Source organism: Corvus kubaryi, unplaced genomic scaffold (genome assembly GCF_017639235.1).
Source record: "Corvus kubaryi isolate FWS band 111438036 unplaced genomic scaffold, C.kubaryi_AGA036_p1.0 37394, whole genome shotgun sequence".
Classification (NCBI taxonomy): domain Eukaryota; kingdom Metazoa; phylum Chordata; class Aves; order Passeriformes; family Corvidae; genus Corvus; species Corvus kubaryi.
Window position 1 is genome coordinate 10,670,095 of NW_024581133.1, and position 25,703 is coordinate 10,695,797.

General features: G+C 40.6%; 1 protein-coding gene and 1 long non-coding RNA gene across 8 annotated transcripts in view; one reads left to right on the forward strand and one right to left on the reverse strand.

Annotated features, from left to right (window-relative positions):
• DENND4A (DENN domain containing 4A) overlaps positions 1-15,550 on the reverse strand; it is a 49,197-nt gene extending 33,647 nt beyond the window's left edge. For 2 of the 7 annotated variants that reach the window (XM_042039010.1, XM_042039003.1), the window contains exons 1-5: positions 14,936-15,116; positions 6,778-6,863; positions 1,954-2,286; positions 1,125-1,374; positions 31-100 (exon numbers count right to left, since the gene is read on the reverse strand). In XM_042039010.1, coding sequence (XP_041894944.1) covers positions 31-100; positions 1,125-1,374; positions 1,954-2,261 — 628 coding nt within the window. In that variant the 5' untranslated portion in view covers positions 2,262-2,286; positions 6,778-6,863; positions 14,936-15,116. Of the gene's footprint in view, positions 1-30; positions 101-1,124; positions 1,375-1,953; positions 2,287-4,603; positions 4,955-6,777; positions 6,864-14,935; positions 15,117-15,474 lie in introns of those variants that run through there. The other 5 variants (XM_042039008.1, XM_042039006.1, XM_042039009.1 and 2 more) reach the window with 5 other exon arrangements.
• Positions 14,113-25,703, forward strand: LOC121669695. Its single transcript, XR_006017852.1, has 4 exons — positions 14,113-14,354; positions 16,255-16,380; positions 19,819-20,023; positions 25,592-25,703. It is a non-coding gene; the product is annotated as an uncharacterized LOC121669695 (long non-coding RNA).

The window sequence follows — 25,703 nt, forward strand, 5'->3', positions numbered from 1 at the left end:
GATAAAAAAAGCTAAATAGTAGTTACATACCAGCTTTATATGATATGGTGTTGGTTTTTGCCACAGACTTTTTATAACATAAGTATACTGCTGAGCCCCACTGTAAAACAAAAGAACTTATTGGATTAAGTGATGAAGTATAACAAAGGAACATAACAGAATATAATTAATAATAAAGTTGATAACTTAAAGTATTTAAATTCTCAAGTTCTGGACATGAGAATAAAGAACAGGGAAAGGCATGGAACAGAAAAGACCAGCACCCATAGAGCGAACCCAGAGCTTTTATAGAAGGGAGAAAGGTGTAACAACTTCCCTAAGACAGCACTCCCATAACCCAGTCAATGCAGGGACTAGAAGAACTGAAAAATCCATTGGTTAATGCCTACAGGCATTTATTTAAAAACAAGCACAAATCAATTCCCATCATCTTTTTCACATGATCCCACTTGCAGAGCAGTCAGCATCCTCCCCAGCACACTGACTTCTGAGGACCCTGCAAGAGCCAGCACCTGGGGCTGCAGATTTAACCAGGAGACACCAAAATACTCAGTTCTGAAAATCAAAGTGCTGTGAAACCTGTGTATTTTAGCAGGCCAGACTTATTACTCAAATGTTATATTAATTACTCAAATGTGCTTACAGTCAACAGCTTCCAATATCACTCACATACAACTTTCTTTAAATAAGAAGTTTGTGAAACTACTGGGGAGAATAACACTTATAAAATAGCATTGTAGGTGAAGGGAAGAGTTGGAAAACAAAACAGCAACTGGTTGCTAGATATGGAATTCCCACCACAAAAGTAAAAGCAGTGTCAGAAACAGCCACACCTGTTAAGCCTCCGGTTACACACATGGTACACAACAGTTTCTAAAGGATCAATCCAAAGATGCTGGAGTCAGCACTAAAAAAACCCAAACATTTGCTCTAAGGCTTCCAGAAAGACTTTGTTCCAAGTAGGAACAAAGGAATGCAATCCTCCAACTCTTCCAATATTTGATTTATCTTTGGAGAGCGCTTATCAAAATTTTTCACCAGGTACTCCAAGAACTGCCACAAATACTTCACAAACATCACATCAGTGAGTATCAAGTGTTCAAAGCCCAGATTTTGAATCTTACCATACTATTATTAAGATTCTTGTCCACCTTGCAGAAGGTATGCGGAGGGGTCTCTCCTTTGCTCGGTATGATGATGCAGATGTCTGTGACAGCCAGGGTGTTCTGGGTCATGTTCTCGGAGGCCCTGCGGTAGGTGATGTACACCCGCTGTGATGAGGCACTGCCACTGATGTTGGCAGGCCGCCCATACGGGGTGGTCTGAATGATTTCACAGTCTTGCTTCACTCTTTCTTTCCCATCATATAAAACCCTAGTTAAAAGGGGATGCAAAAAAATTCAGAAGGCACATTTTTAAAACACTTTGAGTTTTAATCACAGCTCTTGTCTCATCTCTGAGCAAAACATTTTTACTGACACGTTCAGGTCACATTATCTCCAACTGTATTCTAACAGAAAAGCTTCATGACGAAACTATACTGGTTTTCCTCATACATAATTGCTTTTAAGCATTTTGTTTACTGCAAAATAGTGTTATTTTCAGTTCTGTTAAAGATTCATTGCTTGGTCCTAAGAATGTCATGTAACTTACCTCTTTTCAATTTGTATTAAATAGGTTAAGCATCTTATCCCCATCCAAATATATACATTAAAAATTATAAATGGATTTGAAAACTCCAAAATGGGAAGGATTACACTTGTCATTAAAATCCACTCAGCATGCATTTTCCCTTCCATACTGGGTTACGGTAGGCTCAAGTCAACAAGTATCTTCCTGTTTAGAGTTTTGCCTTGTATTTAAACAGTATGGCATTTCCCTAAACCTGCCTTATTTGCTTTTTAGTTAAATAAACCTGTGAAAATCACCCACTGGAACAGGGAAAGCACTCACCCCAAATCAGTAAGTGGAGGCTTATCCCTTCCTCGGCGATAACAAAGGTATATCTGCGGTCCTACAAGGCTGCCATTATTGAGATCTGCGGACAGGCCCGAGGGAGTGACATCTATGCATTTATAGCCCTGAGGAACCTCCTCCCCCAGGGATTTATTAAGGACTGTTACATCTGTGATGGGTTCTTTTGGTTTGGCGATTTTATGGCAGGCATCGTTGAAGTGGATCTCCTCCTCCAGTGGTTTTGAGATATCCGTTAATCCTGCGACAACAAAGTAGTCAGCAACACGAGCCCCTTTGTCTTCCATCTTCCATTACAAGGTGTTACAACTGCTAAGAAAGAAATACCAATCAGAAATGATAAAATTATGGCTATTTTTAAAAACAGAAAATCATAGCATGCAAAAAAGAAAATTCTTTCTGCTCTCTCATGGAACATTGAGAAATGGGCTAAAAATGTTTATCCAAGTCACCCATATGTGCTGGAATCTTGCTAGAGTAGCTTCAGGAAGTTTACTGTCATCAAGTTACAGACTTTTTAAACCAGACAAGCTATTTAAGACTCCCTTTTGTTGAATTAATTTTGTTTGGGTGCAAAATTTTATTGCAAGAGAAGCTGTTACCACACAGGAGTTGCAAGAGCTTGCTGACATTACGAAACTGAACAACCAGAATTTAAAACAGTTTGAATGGTTGGTACAAGACTTCAGTTTTCATGTAACTTTTATTCCCTTTGCTTTATCTCCCTTTATTTTTTGCTCTAAGCAGCAAGGATTAAGACTTCTCAAACTTAATGCCATCATGATTCTTGGATTTGACCAAGAATTTTTGTTAAAACATAATAAATTCAGATATTTCTTACTGGTAATTTGGAAAATTATATCCCAAGTTGATAACGTGCATTTAATCAAATTGTTCCAAGCTGGTCTCAGATTTCCAGCACCAGCCCCTGCTCAAGCAAGAAGAATGTCAGGCTGTGCCTGATCACCTCTACCAACCTCATCCACCAGCACAAGAGAGACAATTCCCTCTTCCTGCTCTTATTTTCTAGGTTGGTTATGTTTTGCTGGACTGGCTTGACAAGCTTCTAAAGCTGCAAGGAAGTGAGTGAAGATTTTTATTTTATGCTTATTTACATTGTTCTAGAAAATGCCAAGAAGAAACCCCAAATTATTTAGCTTTTATTTTTTCTATATGGTTAATAAGCCCTATGGGACACTTCAGCAAACATGATTACTGGGAAACAATCATCAATATATAGGAGAGTAACAACTTGAAAATAACTATTCAGCTTGTGTTTGAAGAGAGCATGCAGTTACAAAACTGAGCTTAGTTTAACCTAAATTCAGTTATTTCAAAAACATCTGGAATATGTTATTCAGCATATATATGAAAGTAATGACTACAAATTCAAACTCCTCCTTGAGTGATATATTCAAAGACACACAAACTCAACCTCTGCATGTGCCGCCTATTATCTCACTGTCCATGTGGCTCCAGCAAACCCAGGCAGGCTGGGAACAAATGCATGGAGAGGAGATGTTTAACAAAGTATCCTTAAACTCTGGCATAAGACCAGACAACTACATCTTTCAGCTAATATGACTGAAGTTCTAAGTATTTTGTTACATTAACAACTCTCTGTAAGACTACATTATAGTTATTGTAACATTAAGGTTTTTTTCCTTTTCTCACCAGCACCATTTCACAAAACTACACTGATTTCTGGAGTGATTCATGATGCCTGTTAGGATGAAATGAAACTAACACTTTACTAATCAAAAACTACACAAATGACGGCTGTTAAAACTGCAAGCAAGACTTATAACTCCAGTGTATTAACAGCACTACCCCAGTTTAATCAGCCAAGACAGCATTACAAATAAACAGAATAATGTGTATATATAAATACTGAAGAACCATACCTTTACACCATTTAAACTTCACCATTATTCCATATAAAGTTTATACCCCAAGTCTTAAATTCAAACATTCATTTATTCCCAAAAGCACTTTCAAGAAAAACTGGGACGAGCTCTCCTCATTTAGAGGCAGTTAAAATTAGAATCCCCTACATACAAACACCTGCTATCACACAGATTTGCTTCCTAAGGTTATAGCACATAATACACAAGTCAGCAAGACTTTCATAATTTAATGCAGATTTTACAGAAGAGAGGAAAAAAAAAAGGCCTGGCTGATGATGTATTATCCTTTCATATTTGCTCCATACCTGCAAGTGTCCAAGGCCAGGCTGGACAGGGTTTGGAGCAGCCTGGGGTAGTGGAAGGTGTCCCTGCCCATGGCAGGGGTGGAATGAGACGGGATTTAAGGTCCCTTCCAACCCAAACCATTCAGGGATTCTATGAGGATGTTATGATCTTTGTCTTTTGATACAAAAACTTGCAGCTAAAAATGCAGAAGATAAACTTCAGTGGTATTTTAGTCTAAGGCTGACTTAGACTTTACTAGAGCTACTGTGATACTCAAATTTTCAACATCTGGTTACCGGGAGAGCAGATTTATGCAAATTTTATGTTAACAGACCCCAGAAAGAAGGCATAAATTTCAAGCTAACTCAGTGACAAATAATCATTCTGTGAAGAGCATTTCACATAAACTGATGAAGAATTTCTGTAGAAACTCTTACCATGAAGCTATTCCACAGTGACTTTAGTCATACATCTTACTCAGTGAGTAAGTGGTTGTCCCTTGCAGGCGTGAATCTCAGGATAGTACCTGAGATAACCTTGGGATGGGGACATGTGTCAGTCCAAGGAGAGAGATTTTTCTACAGCTGCTGATTCCACAGCAGGATAGCTTTCCTTATCTCCCTTGGTCTTCAGCTGCTGTGAGGCTCTATCAGCTAGAAAGTCCCAGAGTTCCCTCCCCTGCAACGGTTTCAACAGAGCCTGGCCATGGGGTCTCCACTCCACCCCTTGGATTGTAATGTGGGAGGTCAGGAATGCTGCCTACATCATCGCACCATACTGCAAGTAAACTTTGAGGAGGAAAAAAAACCCCAAACCAAACAAACATGAAAAACACTGCAGAAAAAGTCACACTGCACAAGAGGGTTGCTTGAAGCAGCTGGTTCCAGATGAAATTCAACAATTAAGAGTGCCACACTGAGAAGCTTCCATTGCCTCTCTACACTTCAGTAATCTGGGGACAAAAGGCTGCACTTCGAAGACAGTACCATGGGATCATAACCATAACCTCTTACAAAAGTCCCCGGAAATAAGTGCAATATATGGTCTTTGAGCCATCTCATGATAATTATTTTTATAGTGGTATTAATCATATGACAGCCATTAAATTGAACACCATAAAGATCAGAGAGAACCAAAATATCCTTGCAAATAGCAAAGTCACATGTAAAAAAATTAAACACACTTTGCAAATTATGACTACATAGATGAGAGGGCTTTTTGTAACTTCTAAAAATATGGGAACAGGGGAAACAATCAGATAATCTCTCAGATCCACAAACTATTAGCTTGATTGCTCTGCTGAAAGACAAAGGGTAACACAGTTTTACTGTTTATTCAATGTAATTTTCTAACATCCTATTTTTTCATAAACATTTAGAAAATACTAATTAAAGATTTTTGCTGCTTGTCACCACTGTTATAATTTATTCAGTGTCCAAGCTTTTTTAAACAGATCACATTCCTCATTCAAATACTAGAGGAGGAAAGCACACATCAGCTTTTCTCCATCACATGACCAGAACTGATGTGGATGTGCCATATATTCCATCTGTGCAGCACGAACAGGCACGATGCTTCCCAAAGTACAGTTTACTACAGATGCACTACAACATTTGCAAGGAAAAAAAAAACTCATCCAATTCCTACAACCTGCTCCTACCCACAGAATTTTGCAGAGGTAACTTTTAAGTGGCTCCAGACCAGAAGAACTGCTCCAGCCATGCCAGTTTCTTTCCAGGAGCCAACTTTCCCAGACAGCAGTAAGGACCATCTGACTCCATTAGAAGAGTTTCTGCCAGTCCACATCTGGCAGACAAATACAACAACTGCCTTGTAATCTTTTAATCTGCCTTGTTGTCATTCTCATTCCTTCCTGCATTTTTCTTTGAGAATATTAAATTGCTTATTAATTTGAGTTCCTTATTAGATCCATTTGCTGTCTAAACCAGGTGATATTTCACTTTGTTAGCATGCCCCAAAGACGTGTCATGTATAAACAAGCAACAAATATCTCCTACAGGAGGCTGGAAACCAGTGCAGGGCTCTGCAACCTTTTTTAAAGCAGTTCAAAGCTGGAGATTTATTTTTTTTAAATATTCATCATACAATAACATTCTAAGAAGTTATTTCCTTTGAAGGAACACAAAGAACAGATGAACAGAGACACAAATCAGAGGCTAATTATTAAATATTGTCAGTAAAGTTCTAACAGCCCCCAGCATCTCATATGTGCATTGCTACATTAGCCTGTTGAAGTAACCTCCCCACAGAGCGTCAGCTGGGCATACAAGAGCAAAGCAAAGTTAACTGGCTAAGTCAGTCCTGCTACAGCTACTCAGAACCATTTCTCAGACATAACACCACACAAATCCCATGGGAGTTCAACAGTCTCAAGGCATGTGAGTAACTGCAGTTGCACAAGGAAAAAACTTCACCCCATCTCTGTACTGCCAAAATTGCCTGGCAAAATTGTCAGATAAGCCTTTTCCCCCCTGTATTTTCTTCATAGCAAGCAAACAATCCTGGGAACAAAGCAGAAGCCCTCTAATTTCACAGGAATTCCCAAGGCAGAACACAAGCTTTTTGCCAACTCTACCAATGTGTTCCCTACCTTTTCATCAGGGCATTGCTTCTACACTTTGCTTCTCTTGCTGTCAGCCAGGCTTTAACATAGACTTCTTGTTAAAGTTTCATTCCCTATAGAAACAGTAAAAATAAGAATCAAACAATGTACACATTTGTTGAAACTTACTTTCTGCACACTTCACTGCACCAGTCACACGAAATGAACACTGTGGATTGCTGTAGGACTCCTTGCTAAGATAAGGTTACATATCACTTCACTAAAAAAAGTAAATTAAACCAGACTTTAAAACTAAGAAACAAAATATCAAGTTTTATGCTACATGGATATTTTAAGAATGCAAACAACGCCTAATGCTTTAAACCAAAATAAATCAAAGATGAGCCAGCCACTCAAATTACTTCAACTCTTCCATTATTTTCTGACAATCAATACTTTCTGTGTCCATTCCTAGGTGTTAGCCAGCTATCAAAGTGCTCTCTCAGCCCAAAAACCTTTCAAAGTCTACTTGAAACCATTTTTCTTTGCAAGATTCGGACATTTAAGCAGATCCTTCTTACTCCACAATCAGCAAAAAACACATACTCTTCCATTTGGCCACCTTACCCCAATTCCTCTTGCAGTGGGTGATACAGTCATCTTGCCCCTTACTGCCACAATACATAATTTTTCTTTAGATATGGTGAACACCAGCATGGCCACTTTTAAACATTGGTATCACTACAGACAGCTTGAGCTTGTGTTTTACACTGAGGCACTTGCAAGCCCAGGAGCCTGTGCTACATCTGAGCATTTTGAAGCAGCAGTTTTGCACCACAGGACTGAGGACAGCGCCTCACTGGAGACACTCAGACTCTGGGCTCCCAGAACAACTCATTAGCATCAGCAAGGCTGTAGTCAAAAATGAACTCTGTTTAAAGGAAGCTTCTATTCCCCAAGACTGGGAAACACTCTCAGAAGATTACCATGAGAAGACTGCAGCAAACAAAGTGTAACATAAGAGAGGCTGGGAAGAAACGCATCCCAGGAGGGGTGATGCAAACCATGAAATATTTGCTTCCATTCCTGAAGTGGAAAAATCTGGGGAATTAGATTATCAGAATTATATTTTTGGGATCACAAAGTTCAAGGTTCTGTTCATAACCCCAATGTACAAGACCATTTCTTCAAGATCACACAGGAGCAATCAGCACTGTTAGTTCATTACTCTGACAGCCCAGAGAGTGAATCCAGCCCTGGTGCAGGTCTCTCTAACCCACCATGGACCCACACCAGTTACAGCCAGGTACTTTTCAGTATCTGACCTTGAACATTTTCATACAAGACTAAAAAGAGAGCATGCAGCAGTAGTACAAAATAATTTTCTCCAACTATACAAACATTAATATCAAGTTTCCAAGAGTGCCAGAAATTACAAATTTTGGGATCACCTGCAGACCTCAAGCACAGCTGAAAAAAGTCCAAGAATTACACAGCATTAACACATGACTAATCTCCCCATGGACACTTCAAATAGATTCTTTTCTAGTCAACTCTCTGGAAAACCAATGAGGAGACTTAAATGAAAGAAAAAATATAGATTTAGGCATCACAAGGAACACAGCCAGCACTGCTGCCAACGTACTTGCAGCTGTATTTTGTATTACTTGCAGAACTTATTTGCAAATAGTTTTTGGTCCTCTAAGTAAAGGATCTACTTCTTCAAGAAACAAGATGCAGAGGACTGACATTAAAACCCAAATAGCATAACCTCATAGCATTTTTATTTTTAGTAGGACATCGCCTGTACTTTTTCTTCCCATTTCCTACTACAGTTACACAAATGACAGCAACAGTGAGAACAGGGCTAAAGTGATCAGTTGCATTATTTCTTAGACCCTACTGCACACATCTGCACTATTGTGTTAGACAACACAATAATTCACAGGAAGCCACCAGCCTCCACTAGGCTCCCTTTGACGCTGCATCAATTTTTATTAAAAAAGAAAAAAATCCACAAAAAACCTAGGAGAAAACCTAAGATTTTTCTGCCCTGCATCACAGGACTGGAAATGCTACCAAGTGTTTTGCAGGCCCATGCACAATCATCTGTACCAAGTCATGGTTTACATCTCTGATCCAAACAGCTGAGGAGATAATCAAGAGAGCTCAGAAAACTTGGCAACAAAGGATGTCTAAGAGGTGCTGGGAAACAGAAAAGTGCTGGATAAAAGCAGACGGACAAAACAAAAGACCATGAATTTGGGAGAAGAAAGTAGGAATGTAGCCAAGAACTGAGGGACAAGGAGACTTGTTCAGAAATGCCAAGAAAGAAAGAAAGATTAGGCCTAAATTCAAAGGCTAATCTAGATTCAGCAGGATGACTACAGTAAAGTGAGCAGGAACTGGTCATCTACAGCATCAAAGCTTAGAGGAGGAAGCACAGTAAGTGGCAGAGAGAAGGCAGGAAGGAATAGACTTCATTCACCCTGAGGGAGAATCAGGCATATCCCACATCTTCTACACATTTTCCCCTCACTCACCAAGTGTTCTATTTGCTTGTTTCTCAATACAACGAACAGTGCTGTTTGTAGTCTCAATAAAACCAAAGCATTTACTAAGAGGGTCTAACAAGGCACAGGCTCCTTCGGTGATCATTCCAGTTGTGCCACAGCAAAATCCCATGAAATTCAACCCTGCCTACAAAAAATTCAGGACAAGGATGTTCAAGTATCCCACAAGATTCACAACAGAGACAAATCTCAACAGGGCCAGTTTTAAAACTTCCACTTTTCTTTCTAGATTACAGTATTTATGGCCAAAAGGCACCACCAAAGAATGGAAAGGATTTCTGAAATACAACTGTGTTTGTAGGGAGGGATGCAGAAAACAAATTGTAGCAAATCAGGGGGAGAAAAGCCAAAATAAGCACTATAAAATGTAAATATTACTTCATCCAAAGCACAGTTCAGCAGGGTGGCTCATCCATGTTTTTTGTACAACTATTTACTATACAACAACTTTTTAAAAGGCAAAGTCCCCCAAACAGAATGTTCTATTTTTCTTGGCACAGCAGATAAAAGCAAATGAAAATAGAAAATCTTCCAATATTGAGCTTCAAACCCAAAAGCTGTCACTGAAAATGTCAAAGTGCATCAACCAAGAGTGACAGAAGTGCTTTCACCCTGACACATTGGGACACACATGCCAACCTCAGCTTTGTTTTGAAACCATTCTCTACCCAAATTAAATTTTGAATTCATGGTGTGATGGAAGGAAAGACAGGTGGGGACTGTTTCTAATGCATTTTGCTACATTTAAAAACACACTCTGAGACTTACAACGTTTTATACGATTTTTTTCCCTTTGACCAGCAAAAATGTTTTGTAAGATGAGAAAACTGGACTCGACCACACTGCAAATTATAGACAGGGACAGCCATGCACAGACTGCATCTGCAGGGCTGTAACCGCTGCCTGCAGATCATCTACACCCCACTGGAAAGGTTTAATGGAGGGATAACACTCACTTATACCTCCCTCATCCAGCAAATCTCTACATCCAGTTACCAAAATGTTCAGCATCTATTCCACAGAAAAATAAGTGTGCAAGTACCACTACCAGCTCAGCTACAAATATATTGATCAACTACCATGCATTGATGGGACAGTATCCCAGCCAGCAAAGCAATAGACAACAACATTAGGGTCTCCTCCCAAAAATCACCATAAATTAGCTGAAGAGCAATGATATGCCAAGGTAACTACTGCTGATCCTGATCTTGGCAAGTTAGGAACTCTGAGAATAATTCCTTAGGCCCACAAGTTTCTTCTGAAGCTCAAGACAAAACCAAAACTCAAGAGTCCAGCCCACAAAGCCCTCCTCTGTGTTTGCATAAAGCCTGCGCACAAGGTGAGGGTTTTCTCTTGGGACATTTTTATTTACATACGTGGACTTATACATCACACTTACTGCCTGTTCACTTTCATTTCAGATGGCCAAATTGAAATAATTTTATTAATTAGCATTAATGATTTTCCTGACCCAGATTTTTAAAAGTTCAGATTTACAGTAAGTATTAAACAGGGAGGATATAACTGGCTAACTTACCTCTAACACACTCCTTATTCTTCTCATCCTATTTTTAGACCATAGCTCCTCCTCCTTTCACTCCCTTCCCATTATTACTTAGTTCATTCTATTTCAGCCTCTACAGTAACCATTATCTAATATATCCATTAGATATATATACATTTTTCATCTATATATTAGATAATGCAATGTATCTTACATCTAATATATTGAAAAGGTAAAAATACACCATTTAAAATAGTTGGACCAGCCAACACTTTCTGAAGTCTTTCATTTCCACTTCTCAATTTCCTCCTGGTACTGTTTCTGAGCTCTTTAGGGAACTACCAGTGACTAGTTCTGCATCACAGACTGCTACTGAAATGAGTGTTATAGATCAAACCTCTTGGCATCACTGCCCCACACAGCCTTCCCTGCATGGTTTAATTTTGACTCTGGAGTCTGTGGGAGCACTTAATAAGCATCAGCAGCCTATTTCCAGAGCAGGCACCGACCAAACTTTCAGACTAGGCATAGACTAAACCTGAACTGAAGGGCAGCAGAAAATATCCAAGGATTATTATGCCATATAGCAAAGAACTTCAATCACTTCAAATAATTTATTGGTCAGTACCAGTGTTAGAAACAGCTGATTTTTAACAATAGTTGAACAGTGGTGATGCATTCACAGCTTACACATCTTCATCCCCTACCTGCTGGCTATTCCTCAATTAAAATAAGGCACAGCTGGCTTTAACTCCACAGGACAGCTGTAAGCTGCTCTTAGTATGGCAGAAAACTATACCATGATTTGTGTCTGCAGTAGCAAATATTATTTACATTCAGAATTGATATATAAGTGCAGAGACCAAGGGCCTTTTCTGTGCTCTTGTCACCATCCAGTGAAGCTACAGCAGAAGGACAAGGGACAGGTAATCTCAGTCCCCCAAACCACACCTGCACCCTTGCACAAGGGCAAGCTCAACCTAAACTTTCTTCAAAGGTCCTACATTTTTACAGCTTTGCTTTTGGAGGGGGATTGCAACGTGGGGGATGGAATAGCTTGATTTGGATTTTGAGCTTTTTTGTTTGGGTTTTTTATGAGTCAGTTTAACAAAAGTTTGAAATTTGAATACATCCCAGAGAAGCCTGATTAAAATACTGTAACAAGCAAGATAAACATACTGGAAATACACCAATCACCATAAATTGCATCATGCTTTCTTAAGGCACTTGTACAGGAATTATTTTGGTGTCTTTTTTTGGTTCTTTCATTATTAGCATTATTCAGTATTACAGTTCTTTCCAGGAAACTTCAGAAATATACCTCAGTTTTACAGCCACATGTGTATCAAAACCTTCACTACTGAAATGCTCTGTCAGATAGCAACATAGTTGGAAATCATCAATACCCCAAACATACATTTGAACAACACTGCAAGGCTACACTCACTTCTTATTTAATCCAACATAAATTGGGCAACATTTGGCCTCCAAATTTCTGGTCATGCTAACACCGTATTTTAAAACTCAGGTCATAGATGAAGAAAGGACAAGAAATGGAAAGAAGGCTTTCTGCAAGTCTTCATTTCAGGAGATAAATTTAAGATTGAGAAAGCTTTTGACTAAGTACCTCTTGTACTATTCCATTCCACAACCTGCCTGTGTTTGGCCAGGAAGCACAAATGTTTCTGCCGCCACTGTTATAGAAAGCACTTTAGGCTACTATGACTTGCAAAACTAACTGCAACTCATCTGCTAGGGAGCATGATGGAAATAAAAAAGGATGTTGAATATTTAAGTGATGCTGCAAATTTCTTTTTCCCCTATTAAAACCTCAAGGTCATCAAATCCCATTATCATTCAGCTTGGTCTAGGAATTGTCTTCCTCTCAGAAGAGTCACAACACAGTTTTCTCCAGCTATCACACACTACAGCAGGAATTAACCTAGAAATTAGTAAACCCTCAATGCAAAATCTTGCAGATTAAAAACTGACAAACTGGCCTCTGGCAGTGGTGGTGCCCACAATTCTTTTTTGTCACACAGAAGAGTTATATATATATATATATATATATATATATATATATATACATATACAACCTCACTCCCTTTAGGGACCAGCTGGCTTTACTCTCCACCTTTCTACTTTCCCTTTCAAGCACGTATTTTAAATAGAAGCAGGTTATTTACACTGTTTCTAAGGCTTGACCTGCATCAGCTCTGTTCACCTGAGCCCTATAGTGTGTGCCAGGCTATGTCAATATTTGTGCTTTTTCTAACTAATAATTAACTCTGGCTATATTAACTAGACAACTGCTAATATTGCCATTAACACATATAGTAATTCCATTAAGCACCATACTGGTGTTAAGTCATATAGAACAAGCTGCTCACCAGAAACACAAACCTGCAACCACACGGCTACAAAAAATATGAATACTCAGATCTATGAAAATCTCAAATACTGGGAAAACATTTCTAAGTAAGTCCCTGTTTAAAGAAAATAGTCCTGGTGCTTTTTATCTCACTGCTTGCAGAAGCAGATCTTATATTTTATGCTACTTTCTAACAAATGCACTTTTTAGAAGAAGCCATTGGGTAAAGCCTGTTCCAAAGAAGCAGAAGCCATTGGGTAAAGCCTGTACAAAGAAGCAGATGCCACTCAAACCCGAGGAAAGTACTCATCCAGCTGGAGCCCAGCATTTCCAGAAGTAAAACATGTACATCACAGAAGCTCTTAAGGCTGTAGAGAAGCTTAATCATTTTTGTTCTGTCTTGAAGGCTCCATGCAGTTTTCCTCTTCTTCAAAAGCTAACCACAGAAACTCTAATGCTCTATTTTTGATAATTAAACTATTTCAATGCCAAGTCATGATAGCACCTAAAAAAGAGCTCCCTTTACCAGAGTTACACTTTAATATTAGTTTTAAAAAAACTTATAGATTCCTCAATACTCTAAAAGCAAGATGAAGTTTCACCAGTACTCTAAATATATGACTTAAAAAAAAAAAAAAGAGAAAAAGCAAGGGACTCTTACAAAGTAAGACTTGCATGCTAGACACACAAACCAGAAATAATCCATTTACTCCCCCTCGACCTTCCTTGGCTAGACTAACTCAATTAGTTTCCCTAAACCACCAGACACTTGCCAAGATTAAATATTTGCGTGTAATCATTCAAAAAGTGAAATACTATGTACTGTAATGTAACACTTTTTCGGAAACCTCCAGTTGAGCAACAGTTCCAGAAAAAATTGTGAAATGAAGTAAAAAGCTGTCCAGAACACCACACTTCCACTCAGTTAATTAAAAAAAATGATGTTTCAGAACTAGGCAGCAAGTCAAGACCCCATTTTTAGCAAAGGAGAAGCGGCACATTTTTAAATGCAGCCTGTTTGAAATAACTTCAAAATAACAACCATCATTGGGAAGTTATTGAATACCATCATCCCCTGGCCAGCAACTTGTGCTACACGCAGACCTCATGACAGAGCGACGATAAAAATGCCAAGGCTGATTTTTACCACTGTGTCCAGCGCGCCACATTAATCCAGGTATAGGGTAAGCCAGGCCACCGAAGGGAAAGTCGGGACAGAAACGCGCACCGTGGGGCTGAGCACCACTGGGCAATTCCGGCTGACGCAGCGGTGCTGCGCGGAAAAACCGCACATGGATTTGGGGGACACGCTCACACACGCGGATCGGGGAAACGCGCACACTCGGGGATTTGGGGAGCGCACACACACACGCGAATTCGGGAACACGCACACACCCCGGCCCGCCGGCGTGCAGCCCGTACAACATGGCAGGTCGGCGGCGAGGGCTCGGCCAGCCCCGGGCCCCGCAGCCCGGGGAGCCCCTTGGGCCCGGCCGGGGCTGGCGGGAGCCTCGAGCCGACGAGCACAAGGAGAAAGGAGAAAGTTTTCCCCCCTCCCACCGCGGCCCAGCAGAAAGTTACCGCCGCCCCCGCGCCGCCTCAGCCCCCGGCCCGCGAGCGCCGGCCTCCCCGCCCCCGCTGACAGTCCCGCGCCCCTTCCCCGCCGGCCCCGGAACGCGGCAGTACCCGACCCGCGGCATCGCATTGGAGAACCCCCCGGTCCGCGCCCCGCAGCGGTGACAGCCCCGCCGCCCTCACCTCAAGCGGGAGCCGCACTCCCCGGGGCGAGGAGCGGGCAGTGAAGGGGGTTCGGGAGGCAGCGCACTCGGTGCCCGCGCCCTTATCTCATCCCAGCGGAGCCCAGCTCGCCCCCGCCGCCTCCCGCCGTGTGGGCGGCTCAAGCGGGATCCCCCCTCCCCTCCGCCGCCATCTTGGCTGTCACGGGGCGGGGGAGGTGGGCGGCGACCCGTGATCGCGGCGGGGCGGGCGCGCGGGACGGTGCCCGCCAGGTCCCGCTGCTCCTGAGGGGGAGGCGGCCGTGCCCCGCTGCCCATCGGGTCCGTTCTGAGCGTTCCCCTTCGCACCGCGGGTCCGCCGCTCCTGCCTTCCCCCTCACGGAACGCGGCTCCGAGCCGTGAAGGCGGGGAGCGGGGCGCCCTCAGTGAAAGCGCGTAAAACAGTGCACAGACCATGGGCTCGACTCTGCCTCCCCCCCACCTCAGCCTTTTAATCCAGACAGCATCTTTAATTTAAACAGAAATTAATCTCCGGCCCAAATAGGCCGGGATTTGGCTCACCTGCGGCGCCCGTCGCCTGGACCCGGAGGAAGTGCCGGCTGTCTGGAAAACAAGAGATGAGAAAATCGAGGGATTTTCTGCAGGCTTGATGTAACCCGCAGCAGGCTGTTGCATCAAAGGCTAGAAAAAGAACCCGAGACAAAAATAATCTTTTAAGAGCGTGCAGCTAAGATTAGTGCAGCGTGTCAAGATGTTGCTGAGCGCAACAGAACGAGTCCTCTTGCCTGTACCGACACAGAAATAAATACTACTTTTCTGGCACCTTGTCTACTGCAACCCTGAGTCTCCAAATTTTATACCGAAGTACTGTTTAGGGATAGGCTCCAACCATACAATTTTGAGTTTGAATTCAGGCTTACCTCAGTTTTGGATGTTTGGCTGGAGGGTTTAGATGTGGCTTGTTATAAAATCCATAAAATTCATATGAAGTTCTGAATTTGTAAATACTGTGCATTTATAAAAACTGAACTGTAAATAGATTATGTTCAAAGCTACTCTCTTGGTTTACCTCATCCCTCTGAAAATCTGACCAAATAGGAGAATATAAAACCAAAAAAGTATAAAATAACACTGTTTGTCCCCACATGCCTTTATTATTTAGATTGCTTACAGCAGAAATGCTGCTCCTCGTGCCCTCATATAGGAAATGTGGTGGCTGACACAAGCTGGTGTCTACCTGGACAGGAGCACTCATATGCAAGCCTGGACATGCAGGCACAGCTCTGCACTGCCAGGGTTGATATTTGGAAGCTGAGTCTGTCTCGTTTTTTTTCTCAACAGGCAGCAAACCGAGTAAGGAATGTGTCAGGGAGTAAAAGAATATTGCTCATTCCTTGTGTTTCCACCTGAAATGCATTTCTAGCCACACCCATAAAGAACGTGGTTCTCCCGACAGTACACAGTGGGGTAAGTGAGAGACCAAGAACCCAGAATCTCACTAGTCACTGCAGCAAGATGCTCTGTGTCCTGTAGCATGTCCTTAAATTATTTTGTGTGCTGGTAGAAACTTTTCTAAATCAATTTCCGATATATTTTAATCTTGGAAATACTTTTCAAATAAATAGCAATAATGAAGTCCATCTTCTGGCTAGTGTTAGTAATTTTTGATATGCAAACTGTTCTGTGTTCTCTGCCCTTGCTCATTTTTCATGTAGGCATAAATTTCATGTAGGCTTCAGCGTTAACATCCAAGATTAATGGGTCTGTTCCTGTTTCTAAGAGTATTGTTACAGCTGCCTGTATACTGAGCAAAATCCCTGCACTGATGTATGAATAGCTCTCTTTGCAGGGTTTAAGTTCATAGCCATTAAAATATTCTAGACTATTTCTAAAGGAAACTCATTTTAGAGAAACAAATACTCTAGCATTTTTCATACTTTTCAGCTCTTTTATAAGTAAAACTTTGTGTAGATGTCTTTGTTTTGCTGTCAATTTGTTTCCCTCCACCATTTCTGTCCTTCTAGGACTATCTGCATTTAATTACATATTGTGTCAATGTCAACAAATTGCGGTCAGGGACAGGGATCTCTCTCTGCAAGGTTTGATGCAAACACCAAAGTAGTTTCTGCCCAATCCTGCCATCACAGCTAACAGTGCTTATCTCTGTCCTGTCTTTCTTGTTCCTACATCTCCCCCCCTTCCCACCCTGTTCCATCAAGCCTCTGCTGCTTTCCTTCCCTGACCTACCTGCTGCTCATGCTCTTGGCTGTGGCATACTTTCTTCCCCACCAGCACATTTAATTGCAATGTTCCATTTCATTATTAGCTTGTCACCACTTTTATCAAGTCACCTTTCCTAACAAATCTCGCCACGAAGCTTTCCTGCATAGCTTGTCATCAATTTTCCACTTTAAGACTCTTCTAAAGCCACCTCTGAAAGGGCCTATGAAAAATTGTGACTATAGTGCTGTATTTATTTGTGAATAAAGAGCAGCATCAGTGAATAGTGCTACTGTACAGTCAGAGACAGATTTACTGTGTGCCCAGCTCCTGCCAGGCTCATTGCACAGAGATGTGTCTATGTGTCAGTCAGACAAAGCCTTTCCCTTCCCAGGGATTTTCGGGGTCTCTGAGCAAGGAGCTCTACTTGCACATGAAGACCCCAGCCCAAGATCATTAAGTCACTGAAGTTTACTTATTAATTCCAGTTAGTGTTGGATCAGATTCTTGTTGTGCATAGTAAGCTAATTACACAAATTAACAATTGCATGTAGTGCAGTGGGCAGGCACCAAGCACGCTTAATGTGGGATTCTGCTGCCTCTCAAGTGCAGGGCGGAGCCCTGGCAGCCAGATTTAGCCTCCCCTGGAGTGCAGCCAGAGAGACACGCAGGCTTTCTATGGACCAGCAACCACAGAATGATTTTTTTCCATGTTACAACCCCAAATTTCTAGCTTGTGGCACTGAAGTAATTTTCAAAGTCTGGTTTAGCTTATTTTAAGTGCATTTTACACATGGGTAAACTCAAGCAAAGCAGAAGACAAGTGGCAGATGGTCAGTGACAGAGCCAGGAATAAAGTGGAGAACTTTGCTGTCCCAGGACATGATTTTAAGAGACTTTGTCCCAGGATTGTGAGCTTTGACGATTTATAATTCATGGGGCTTCAGCAGTGCTTTAAAAAAAAAAAAAAAGGCAGCTATCACTATTCCCAGTTTTTCCTGGCAGAGACTGGCTTCCATAGGCAAAACAATTTTAGTTCAGTTTCTTAAGTGTGCAGTTTGGGACTTAATCTGTTCGGTTTCTCACCAGTTTTATGCCTTTTGAACTCGCTTGGCTGTGCTGTGTGCGCTGCTCGTCTACCTCTACGAGGGGAAGGATGAGCCTCCAAGAGAACCCAACAGAATACCTTTCAAATAGACCTATCTGTAACCTTGGTAAAAATAACTATGAAGATAATGGATAATTATAAACTCCATAACTGGCAAAACAAGACTCTGCATTTCAGAAGATGAATTGCCTTACCCTGTCCAGTAACCCACTTTACGGTGCAGTAATGGATCTGCATCCGGAGGGTTATGCAATGAAATGGAGCCTTTGGCAAGCTGGAATCACACTGGAAACGAAGTAACGTCTTCATGGACTTTTTCATACATGCATATTTGAAAATCTGGAACTTATCCCTTTTGACATAAAGAGACTGTCCCTGCTTGGAAGGATTAAGTTCTAGGAGAGATTTTGAAATAAATAAAGTATGTAAATATTATGGTGCAGCAGTACAACAGTGCGGTCAACTCTTCCTTTTACTGATTCAAATATAGTATTTCTGAAAAGCTTTTACACTCCAGGGAAACTACTGACTATAAATTATAAAAGGAAATAGAACAGCATATATATATTAAAAACAAAAAAAGAAAATATTTTTTAGCCCCTTCTCTAGGTAAAGTAATTAAAAGCAGCTAAAAATATGGGGAAATGAAGCAAATACGAGCCCTGATCCACAGGCCACTGAACTCAGCAGAAGCACTGGAGTCATGTGTGTCGTGAATTACAATTCACAAATGCAAATAAAGAATGTTACTGTATATGTGTAAGGATAAAGTCTAATTGTCTAATTGCAGTATCTAGGCATTCCACTTGGATAAAATGAGCAGATTTTTTCTCCAGCAGGTAGAGTTTCTCGTCAAGCATGTATTGCCAATATTTATGGGAGAGTTTCTGGTCCCAAAAGCACAGAAATGCTGGGAAACAAAAAGGAAAGAGAATGTACCCAAGGAGGAGATCCAGCTGCTTCCAAGTCATTTTCATAAATAAAAATCTGGTGCAAACTTATTACAATTTCCCTTTCCAGTGCTGATTTGCTTCCTCAAGATTTCAGAGTGTGCATCTAAGGACTTAGGCTGCACGTCGTAAAGTTTCCCTCAGCAACTGCTAAAATTATTCACAAGGCACTGCAGCATGGCAGCAGCTATCAGCTTTCGAATGGTAAGAGACTCAGGGGATGGCCTTTGGTGCTAGGGAGAAAGAAAACAGTTAAGTTGTGCTTGGCTGTGTTGCTGCGGGTCGGTGTGTCAAGTAATGATGCCATCCATACCTCTTCTGTCATTAGTCAGCAATCAGCGTGTACAGTTTGGACAAATATTTGCAGCTCATTTTGTGAGCATGGGACAGCAGAAGTGTTGCTTGAGGATGGCTCAAATCCTAATGCATCTACCAAAGCCAGCTGGCTGTCTGTGCCAACACTAACCTGGTTTAAATATTGCTGTCATCAGTAAAGCCAGATAACAAAAGCTTCTCTTTGTGGAGTAATATCAGGAAGGAAATTGTGCATGCAGATTCGCCAGCAAAAATAACAGTCTGGGGCTGTAAATGTACACACTGATACTGCTGGTTTGTTGCTATTTTCAGCAGCTCCTGTTCCCTCAGGGGTGAGAGAAGGACTTAACTGCTATGCCTGCTGTTCATGGATCAGCCTTAAATGTTCCATGTGGATGCCTGCTCTTTGGCCCATCTGGGGGTGATTTCTGCAAACAGCGGTTTTCCTCTGAATCAGTATCCAATTCATCACCAGAGCCACACCACGTGATACTGTGGGTATCTCCTCTCGCATCAGGTAAAAAACAACTTTCCTTCACTAGAGATCTCTAGTGAAGAGTTCCTTATTATTTGCACTTTTATTCATCTTTGAATCATGCCCAGGCTTTGCAATTGTATTCCACATAGCTAAACCTTCACCACCATTTTACCTGAGTGGGATACTTCAGACTCTAAACTCTTGTGTAGTCCTACTGTTTAAGGTTTTTGTATTTTGTTCTAGAGATTGCTTATATCATGGTGGGTGAAGTATATCTATCACTTAACCACTTCTCAGGAGTACTATTAGGCTTAATTAATGTTTGTAGAACACTACTGAGATTCTCAAGAGAAGCAGCTATAGAAGTGCAAAGGATTATAATTAATTTAAAACTAATTTTTGAGTAAATGGCTAACAACACTTAAGCTGAGATTCTCCAAGTAAAACTCATTTATTTGATTCTTAGACAAAAACTTTCTGAAGTCTGGGTTCCATTTACTACTACCACTGTAGGATACACTTTGATTTTTACTGTCCTTCTATATCCTTTGATATATCCAGGCACACAATACACCTTGTTTTAGTTCAGGAAATACTGCCCAACATATGTAAGTCAAGTTAAAATAAAACTAACAAAGTAACTAAATTAATAAACTGAAAGACAATCCCCAGCACCATTTGCCTTTATATAATAAGTGTTTGAACCATAAAGCCTGTAATTAATATTATGGAATAATTTCCATATTTATTTATAAGGCATCTCATTTACATAAATAGTCATTATCTGGAAATAAAACCAGATCATTAAAATTCCGAAAACTGATTGAGATCAGTCAAGATGTACCAAAGAGATTTTCTAGACTATGTTTGAAACTCTTCTGAGACAAAATCTCTTCTCCCAAACAAGCTTAAACAGGACTCTGCTGTGGAAATCCAAGCAGTGCTTCATGCACATTACATCATCAAACAGAACGGTTATTTTGTACGGTGAGAAAACGTTGGGTCACTCTTCTCACTAACTGTCATGGAGAGTTTCCAAGGAAATGCATCTGACACATCTGCACTGAAAATCTCACCCAGATTGTAGCTGAAGTTCTCCTAACACAGATTTCTGCTTTTCCGAGATTCTACAGCATGTCAAAATACTTTTCAAAATACTAATTTCTTTCAAAGTACTTTCAATGCTTACAGTATCTTCAATACTTTCAAAGTCTTGCATCTAGTCAGAGAACACTTCATGCAGACAAAAAGAGAAGAAATTGTGTTTCTATTTGCAAGCTGTATTCATCACTCCTCAGTTATTTGCTAGAAAGTTACAGGTATTTAAAATTATGTTCTTGTCACAAAGAATGCATCTCTGGCCCTGCTGTCAGTGCTTTTGCCTTTCAAGATCCAGGGTGCTCACTATTCAATTTTTTTCTAGATAGAAATAAACTCACCATTCTTTTTAAAAAGCTGCAACTACAGAACATACTTTTTAAAATTTTCAATTGCCCTGAAAAGTCAGACCTGAGTCTGCCCTTTTTCAGTGTGAGATACATCTTTGAAGTGTAAGTCCAGAGTAAGGCAGCACACCACGACCTACCCTGTTTGGATTATTTCCTTACTAATTCCTAGAGAATGGAAGTTGGCTTGAGTACTGAGTCATGAGGATTTGATCTCAATACAGATATTTTTAGTATCTGTTATTTTATCTTTGGTACTTTTAAAATCTGTATCACTGCTCAACTCCTCTCCTAATTATCTGAAATTCCTTCCTTCTGTAACTGCTCTGGAATGTGCCCTTCTATTATTACAAATACTGGCTCTATTAGATTGAGTCCTAACTGCTCATCCATTGATTTGGTTAGGTAAGAGTGCCCTTGTTTAAAGCCTGAGCGAGCAACTGCTGAGAAACCAGCAAAACAGCAACAACATTAAATCTCATGGTGAGTCACTGGGAATGTAGGTCAGCCCAGGCTCTGCCCTTTGCTGAGCTCTCAGAGGGTTGGCTCCAGGTTACCTGAAGGAGCCCCAACTCCAACAGACCCCCCCCAAATTGTGTTTGTGTTCCTTTGCCATACAGCACTGACACTTCCATGGGGGAGTTTACACAAGATGAACACTGTCTTAGCAACTGATCCACAACCAAGAGCTGAGAAAGGATATAAGAGAAAACACAAACCAAATCACCTTGAGAGTAAAAGACAAAACCTGTTTGTTTAACCCAATTTGTGTCAAATAATATTATAGATCCACTCAATCTCAGCCACTTGAGGCTCAAAATCAATGTGCTAAGAGCAGAAGGGGGATAGTGATGTATCTGCTGATTTGTACCTGGGGGAGATCCTCTCTTTCAACAGTCAGGGGCTCCTCATAATGAGGTAGGCAGAGGGAAGTTGTGAATTGATTATTAATTAAACTGCTTGATCACCTCCTTGGAAAATGTATGACCAAATGTTGATGCACAGAAAGTAATTTATGTAACCAAGCTAGAATTTGACTTATAATACAATACAAAACTACCTTAATAAATGGCAATTTTAAAAAATCACAGACTGACTCTTGATACAAAAAAAAAGAGAGTATTTCCAGTATAAATAATGAGATGGGAGGAAATGTCCTTGGCAAGCCAATTTGTTCCATGCTGCTGATGGTTCCTGTTAGTGACAAGGATTTTTTTCAAGAACGAAACAATGGAAAACAGATGCAAAAGCGTTTACCAGAAGGCCAGGCAATGGCAGCTTTTCCAAAATGTCAAGTGTGCAGAGTAGAGTCAATTTAAAAGAGAATTAATTATTTAAACTGAATTAATGTGACTACAATGAAGCCCTGTTAAACCATCTCATCCATCCTGCTTCCAACTGTGCTACCGTGTACGGTTGAAGTCTAAATACTGTGACCTCAATTTTCAAACTCTTCAGACAAAAGCTCTCCTACCCAGTCACAGTACCAGTACATTGTTTTTTTAATATATTTACTGCATCTCTTCCAGGAACTCACCAACAGAATTGTGCTCACCTTCTCTACATTCCCAGCTCATACAAATTTGATCTCTGGGTCCCCTTTTTCCCTCTTTTCCTCTTTCATCTTTGTACTTCTTATGGTGTTTTCCCAGATGCTTCAGGCAGTTTCTATTGCCGCATTCTTCAGATCATCCTTTGCATGAAGTCCTCATATCTTAATTTCAACAACTTTTCTCTTTTGTTTCATGCATTGCTTTGTTGTTCCTTGCCTTTGGGGACAGGAAGGTGACTGAATTTTAGGCCTCCAGCTTTCGTATGGGAGCTCCTATTCTCAAAAGAAAGTCCACACCTACTTCCCCTGGAACCAACTGTCCCAAAGGGCTTCAGTTCCTCCTGGGCCATGCGTCATGATGTTGCAATGCAAAGAATATCACCCCTAGAAGGAATACTCTGTGCCCATTGTTTGCATTTCCAGGTTAACATGGATTTGCAATGGTATTGACAATTTAAAAGTGCAATAATGGTTACCTAGTGCTCTTTTTCCTGGATAGTGTTACATGAAATGTGGCAAACACCAACAGAGCCACTGTTCCTCTGAAACCTTTTGTTTCCCATGGGAATATCTATAACCATGTCTACCAGTGATAAGTCAAAGCTGTAACTTTTGGTTCCCAGTTTCAACATGGGCAAAGGAACCTTTCCAAATCCATCCTTTTCTGCTACCCTTAAAGCAAAACATCTGGGCTAGAATTTACATAAAGTAAATTCCTTTATTTCTTCTATTTCATGGAGGAAAAGAACTTCCATCTATTAAGCAATGAACTTAATTGCCCTGCATCTCAACTGTATTGGAAATGCATAATAATATAAATGCATCAGTGTAAAAATCAGTCTCTAAGCTATCTCAAAGCTCTAGAATAGATGGAGCTCTGCTTTAACACTTGCCTATAGTCATTCATATTAAAGTTTTAATTTACAGGAGCTCATAATGAATAAAAACAGGAATTAAAACAGCTGAGGTGCAAGAAAAAAGGATTCGTGGCAGTGATATTTAAATTGACAGTTAAAAACTCTTCTTGAGCATTTTCAAGGCCTTGGAGAAATACAGTTGGTTGCAGATACTATTCTTTATTTCATGGTGTACTAGAAACAATGTATAAAACATGAGCACACTGAGGCCAAACAAACATCTTCACTGCAGAAGTGTATTTCTTAAGTTATTTTATGCACTGTCATTTTCTTGTCATGCGAGGGGAACATCTAATGTACATATGGAAAATTTTGACCGAGTTCTTGGAAACCATAATATTTTCTTGATCATTCATAACCAAATACATAAAGAACTCTTCAGCGTATCACTATTGCACAGCTTGTATGAGATCTCCATAGCTACCCTTGGCACAACAAGCACAAAACCCAAGTGCCTTTGCAAGGCTGATAAGCAGACAGGAAGCAAGTGAACATCTGCTACAGTTTTAGATGGTTTTGCCTTCAGCAACCGCTGAAAAATGTCAGGCTCTGCATTCCACGTCCTGCTCGCTTGGCCTTTGACACCACCAGCTGTTGGACAGGAGATGTAAAATGTTGTACCTACAGAAAGGGAGGTGCATTATTTTCTAAAGGACCATTGGGATATTTAATGGGGTTTTTTTTTCCCATTCTCTGATGACTGGAAGCACTGGATAGCAGAATCTGGATATGGAGTTACTTCCTGAAAGTCAACCACTTCCTATTTAACAATTTTTTTTTCTGATGCTCTGTTTTCCTTTCCAAACCTGCTTTGTTTTGTTTTGTTCTGTTTTAAACACCAAAAACAATTGCACCATATACTGAATAGTAATTATATTAATCATAATCATTGTAAGGAAGCCATGTGCTTCCCTGGAACAGGGCTGGGGCTTCCAGCCCAGGCAATCTGTCTTCTTGGACCATAACAGCATTTCTATAGCATGGACAGCCAAGTTATACAAAATAAATATCAAATGATTTAGAGCAAACCCTTTCTTTGTTTAAAGAAAGAGCTGTTGAACATGTTTTATAAAGGAGCTCAGCCAAATAGTGCAGATTCTCTGCTTGCGTGTGTGGAGAAAATATCTGCTCCAGATAGCTCAGCAGTTCTCCACTACCACAGTATTTTCATTTGCATGGAAAACTACTAACAGAGAACAACTGACAGCAGCATATTTTTAGGATATTGAGGCCCATGCATCTTTATGTACTTCCTCTGAGATTGTAATTTTGTCTAGGAGATTGCAACAGTTGTGATGAAATAGGATTTAGCCATGTGTGGTAGGTCCTATGGCTCTGACCCAATGAGATGAAAAGGAGGTTCAGAGTAACAAGAAAGAGGAAGACACTACTCCAGAGTTACATAAATGTAACTGAGAGGAGAATTTTGCCCAGAAATTCTATGTTCTATGCTTTGGAGTTGTATACTTTTTTTAATGTATTCTATTCTTAAACTGCAGTGGATGCTGTTTTGCCAGAAAAGAAATTAAACACAAAGATGACTTCAAATATTTGGAGGAGTCATGTTGACACTCAAAATATAGAAGCATCAAGTAACTGTCCTAGTGAGATCATAAAAGCAGAGACACAGTGATCAAAGAATCAAATACAGGACTCTTACTCCATTCCTAATACAAGTTATTTCTCTTTTTAGGACCAGGAGCCTACCTGGCACAGAGATGTTCCCATAGTCTACTGTGGGATATGCCCAGCCCCTGCCCTGGAGGGATCTCTGCTGAGATAAGAGATTTTGTAATCGCCCAGCA